This window comes from Chionomys nivalis, chromosome 10, assembly GCF_950005125.1.
Source record: "Chionomys nivalis chromosome 10, mChiNiv1.1, whole genome shotgun sequence".
NCBI classification, from domain to species: domain Eukaryota; kingdom Metazoa; phylum Chordata; class Mammalia; order Rodentia; family Cricetidae; genus Chionomys; species Chionomys nivalis.
The window spans coordinates 63805781-63811780 of record NC_080095.1 but is presented as its reverse complement, the minus strand read 5'-3'; the positions used below and the strand labels follow the sequence as shown (position 1 = coordinate 63811780).

At 43.4% G+C, this 6000-nt stretch overlaps 1 protein-coding gene across 1 annotated transcript in view; it reads right to left on the bottom strand.

Annotated features, from left to right (window-relative positions):
• The window catches only part of Slc25a21 (solute carrier family 25 member 21), a 487785-nt gene continuing 481785 nt past the window's right edge, over positions 1–6000 (bottom strand). The window contains exons 8-10 of the mRNA XM_057782797.1: positions 4243–4424; positions 3342–3394; positions 1–62 (exon numbers count right to left, since the gene is read on the bottom strand). Coding sequence (XP_057638780.1) covers positions 1–62; positions 3342–3394; positions 4243–4424 — 297 coding nt within the window. The remainder of the gene's footprint in view (positions 63–3341; positions 3395–4242; positions 4425–6000) is intronic.

Genomic DNA, 6000 nt, shown 5'->3' with positions numbered 1-6000 from the left:
TCACCAGTTTTCCTGTAGCCATGCATAGGTGTGTTCATACACCAACAACATCACTGCGCCACCTAGGAGAGAGAAAAGCTGCATCTCATCAGAGTTCTGAGAAAAGGCATCGACACTGCTCCCTGCTTCCACTCCATGCCACAGAGGCTCAGGAGGCCTTATCAGACTGGGGCTTTTGGAATCATCAGATCTGGAGCTCTGTGGCACAGATAGAAAACAACAACTGTGGAAAATTCTCAGAGTAAAATCAAGACCATCTTGTGTTTCCAAACGCATTTTTCCCCCTATGAGTTTCTGCGACTTTCATCATTTCTCATCAGATTCTTTTTCAGGCACTTTCAGCTTTAAAAAAAGTAAATAAATAAAGACATATTTAGTCATATAAAGGCATGTGACTTTTCTGCGAACAGAAAACTTTCAGATTCTTACATCTAGCCAAAAGATTTCTCGTATTTTAGACATAATTGGCATTGTCTTAGTTCCATTTAAGAAAGAATTCTACAAGGCTGTGCTTTGACAGGCACGTCTGACTCTTAAACTGAACTGTGCTGTTTGGAAAATACTTTCTGAATATCTAAAACACTACTTTGCAAAACTTAACAAAAGCAAGTTGGGAGCTAAGCATCATCGCACTTCTCAGCCTCAGATGGGTGCAGATGTGAACTTGAACATTTGGAAGTAGAGCTGGGTGGCACAGGACCGCCCTTTGTCTTAGATGAGAATGTTGTGTAACTGGTTGGGAAGTGGTTGCTGTCAAAGACATCAACAGGAATACAACTCAGGGAAATAAGCACAGAGCTTGCTGGACACCTGCACTCTGGGGCAAGCATTTGCCTAGCTAACACTACCTGATGTCGTGAATAGGATGTGTTTTGTGACTTAGAATGGCCTATGTGAAAAAAAAAGTTACAAAACCCAAATGTGGACAAAAACTCAGAGTATGACTTAGAACAGGCTTGGCTGCATGGGTGGAAGGTTGATCTCTTGGAAAGAAAAGGAACTTGATTTGGATCTTAGCTATTTTGCACAAACTGCCATATGATTTAAAAAAAAACCTACAGGCTGCACATGTTTGTGTAACTATAAACCAAAGATAATTATCTGCCTGTAATTTTCATTTTTAACCCATGGAGATACTCTATTAAAGTCCTGTCAGCTGGTAAAACTCTCCTTGAATTTCAAAAATGCAAACAAATGAACAAACAAGAAACCCTATGGAGGGTTGTTGTTGTGTGTGTGTATGTGTCTGTCTGTCTGTGTTATCTGTGTGTGTGCATGCTCACTGAATTTACTTTTACTAACTGTTCACAATGTAAAACATGTTCATGCATGCTCTCCACCCGCCCCCAAGACAGGGAAGAGAGAGAGAGAGAGAGAGAGAGAGAGAGAGAGAGAGAGAGAGAGAGAGAGAGAGACACTACCTTGATTTTCAGCCTAGTGAGATCTAGAGGAGAAATCTGGGACATTGTTAGCCACATCGAGCTACTAAAACATGAACAAAAATAAGATGAAATGGTTCTCTAGAATGAAGGATGAAAATTCCGGGTGCCCCGCTTGCTTTCTTTCCTTCATCTCTTCCCTCCCTCCATTCCCTCCAATCCTCTTCCTTCCCTCCTTCCTCACTTGTGATGCTCCATCAGCGATCTACCTCCAGTCCCCACTCGATGTATCTTAAGTTTAATTTTTGAATTTTATTTTAGAAAGCCCCACACCATTCCATAGGTGTGCCTGCCTCCATGCCAGGGGAGGGTTGCAGTCAGAGGGTTGCTTACTGGGTTTCTTCTCTCCTTCCACCATGCAGGCCCTGGGGGAAGCCACTCAGGTCGCCAGCGTTAGTGGGAAGCATCTTTACCCACTGAGCCATCTCTCTGGCCCCCATTTTCTTTTATGCTATTTTCTTTTCTCCTTTAAATATGCTTGGCCTTAACTCAAAACCCCACCTTTCTCCTCTAAAGTCCTCCCTTTGATGTTCCTAGGACTCAACATTTGAAATGAAGTAGAAGCCAGGTGTTTCCACTAGGTTACTGGTTCTTCACAGTTTGCTTTAGGCTGGGCAGTAACACAACAACCCTTTCCATCACACTTAACACCACAGCAACTAAACCTAACCTAACACAACCTAAAAACCTACGCAAACATTTGAAAGCCTCTAACAGAACTTGGGTCCAGATTATTTAAGAGTTTTGGTTCAAGGTTCCAGGGGATTATTACCATGTTAGCTACATTTTCCCTGGTTACTCTTTTCATCCCTACTCTTTGAGAAAACTGGCCTGGGCTGGACCTGTTATTTTCACTGGTGTTAGGTCTGTTCTTAAGTCTTTAGAGTTTGGTGAAGGAAAGGTACAGAGACGCACAGCCCTGCCAATGTTTTTTATTTCTTAGTTGGTTTTGACATGTGGGCCAGTGATTGACGGGAGGCAGGTCTAGATGGCAGCTATGAAGAAAAAGCTATGCTCAGGTGCCCACAGAGGTTGGGGTAGGAGATGGAGATTCAAATGTAAACACATGTGTGGGAATACAGGAGGACTCGGGTGTTAAAATGGGGGAACAGCAAAGGGAGGAGAGAATGTTCCAGAGAAGACAACCAGCCTGTCTAAGGAGGGGCACGAGATCTGGTTAAAAAAAAATGTCTGTGCGGTCTAGAACATATGTTCATACTTAATCATAGGGTGCCTCGTAATTCAGGGCTATCTGCCCAGGCGGCTGAGTCTCCAGCAGCTATTTTCTTATCTGTTTACAGAGAGGCAGCTGACTCTCCGTGTGGGAATGTCGGGCTTCTCTCTCTCTCTCTCTCTCTCTCTCTCTCTCTCTCTCTCTCTTCTTTTCTTTTTGTGGTCTCCTATCCCCAAGCCATACCAAACTGATGGGTTCTGGGACAAGTGAGCGCTTCACTCCACAGAAGTGATGGGGAGTGAGGTTCAGGGAACTCTTGATGCTCAGGGAAGCAAGCCCTCTTCCTTTCATCTTTTGGAAATGAAGGGGAGGCAGACACAAGATTGAGTCTGGAGCCCAAGGGAGAATTTTAGCAGATGGCTTTCTCTGTGAAATCCTCCACTCAGCCTGAAGCCACTGTGTATGACTTGGAGCTCACTCAGGCTTGGGTGGCTGTGGATCTTTTCCCACTGACAGGGCGATGATGCTCATTGGCCTCCAGCAAAGCCATAAATAGTATTTTTAAACAAAGGTAGAGTGCTTCGAATGGATGCTTTCTGTAGCTTGAACTAATAACTTTGTGTCCTAACATTTCCCCCTCCCCCAGTGTAGTAAACTTCATAGGCAACAAAAGCAGAGATGCCAGAACGGTAAAGAGGGGAGGACCTAAGTAGTCAGAGCATCATTACCTGGTCCAAGTCTCATCACCTTGGGAACCAGGCCTTTGTATAAGGCTAGAATCCTGTAACAGAAGAGAGAGAAGGGTGCAACATTCTTACTCTGGACATAGGTAGTAAGACCCCAGCTTCATTGAGAGCTTCCCTCAGCATTTGCAAAGAAACTACTTGAACTGACACTCACCCCCAACCTGACAGTATCTGGCTTGGTATTTGCTGCAGCTAACTAGATGAAGGGAAAGTAAATCAGTTCTTTATTACAGGCTGTGCTGGTCCTAGCCAATCAGAAACATGCCTTTCATCAATGAGATGCTTCTTGCTTTCAAAACAGCCATGTATATGGGCAAAAACGACGTTTGTAATTGAATTTAAAAGACTGCAGGCCCAGTCTTCACTTAGGAAATACGATGCAGTTTAGGTGGAAATAATAAAGTATCACTTGTTTACTTGAAAAACTAAAACTTAGAAAAAAGATTTAAAAAGTCAAATATTTAAAAATTTAAATATCCAGATTTTCAGAATGCTAATATTAGATCTTTTAAAAGTACAGAGTTAGACGATATTTTGATTAGCTTTTCAGGCAGAAGACAAGTATCCTGCCTGCATGCCAATAAGACATACAACATACAATAACATGATGCACGTTGACGGGTCAAGAGTTCATCTGAGCATTCTCAGGCAAACTTTTAGAGTTTTGTATAGCCATGCCTCTCGGCACGATCATGGTAGTGGGAAGACACTGTGCTAACAACATCTCATTCCTGTGTGGCCTTGCAAGGTTTGCCATAGATTCCACAGACCGACTTAGACATAAGGCCAGCCTAGGAAGGCCCACTGGCTCTCATCAAAACAGACGAGACCCGTCTCAACAATCCTTGAGCCTTGCGCATTTATTGAAGGAACTATCTGTTACCCTTCTTCCCGGTAGACTGTCGCCATTGTTTTAAAGCAGTTTCTGTACTTGATCTCTCCAGGAACCGGCTGGGGCCCTTGGATCCTACTCTTGGCAACATCAAAGGGGATGTTAAAGACAGAGCCCATTGTCCCCGAGAGAAAACCAATCCCAAATTTTCTCAAAAACTCCAAGGTTGGATCCTAAAAGAAAAGAACAAAACAACAGAAGGGGAAGTGGAAGCTCCTAAATTGGTTAAACACTGTAGAGCACAAGTCCACGGAGCAGACCATCGTCCTCCCGGCACCATCACCCTCCCGGCACCCCCCTGTTATTCCAGCCGAGCACATTAGGATTTCCTACGCTGGAACTTGTTTTCTTGACAATCCCATTGGCTATGTTTTTACACATGGTCTAAATTGCTGAAGTACACATTTCCTCACACAGGATTTATAAACACAGTTCATAAAGAAAGACTGGTATGGCATATGGGGATGATTTGTATAATTGGGCTTCACAATGTACTTAGTATTACTGTATCAAAACAGGAGAAATCCAAGCACACTATTAGCTAATTGGCCAGAATATTTTACAAATGACAGCAACTTCCACCATGAAGCCTACTAAAACGCTCATGTGTGTGGACCCCAAATGTTAAATTAAATCAAGGCTACTCTCGGTCTGCTGCTATTCCCCTCCAGGTTTTTTGCATTTATTTTCACGTGTAGCTTGATCCACTGTACTGAGAAGTGCTAGCTTCCTGTTATTAACAAACCGACTTGGGGCGGCTGCAAAACAGCCTGTGACATTCTGTGCATTAGAAACAGTAGTAAGTCACTGGGCTAATTGGCTCAAGAATTTACAACTCATTGTTCCCAAAGCTTACTCTTCCTTCATGGAACAGAAGGAAAGGAGAGAAGGATGGGGAAGAGATGGAGGGAGGAGAGAAGGAGTGAGGAGGGGACAGAACTCTCTCTCTCTCTCTCTTTTCATGTGAATGTAGGCCCGTCACATTGGTCTGACTTGACTTTCCAATCCTCCTAGCTCTCCTTTCTGACATCAAAGTATTTAATTAGGTCTTATGTGGGAGTCACTTTCCTCGGGTCTATTTCTGTGCCCAGAGAGCTTGCAGTAAGCTTTGTTATAATGAATTTGCTGGGAAGTTCTCATTATGTTTGCAGCCTCAGTGTTCGCCTGAAAAGAAGCCATATCATGTAGTAGGAGCAACTAACCCTGATGACCTCCCCACGTCACCTTCCTCTGACTCTTTTCATCAATATTTCAGAGACATTGACATCCAGAGACAACATGAGCTTGTGTGATTACACTTTTTAAAAACCTACAAGAACCAGCGTGCATTTGTCTATGTGCGTAATTGGCTAAGAAAAAGAGGGGTAGGGTGGAACAAATACATTCTTATATTGAGGTCCCAGTACTACATGATTCTAGCTACCATGGAAGAAGGAAACTCCTGGAGGCCCCTAAATTCTCCACTAAACCAGAGTCACGATCACTGAAACTCCTAAGAGGTTAAATATAAAAAGCACGAGCAAGGGATTTGGTAATAATTTTTGGATCGGGGCCATACAGGTGCCAGGGAGGTTTAAAGGGATTTAAAAATCAACGGGGTGTTTCTAGAGGAGAAACAATGCGCTGACTGCAGAATGATTGAGGTGTGTTTCAATAATTCCCCATCCTTCGTTTTTCTCTTTTACAAGGAGAGAAAAATGCCTTCATGCTGCCCTTCTGCGTTACTGCACAGAAGCAGGACCTGGGCTC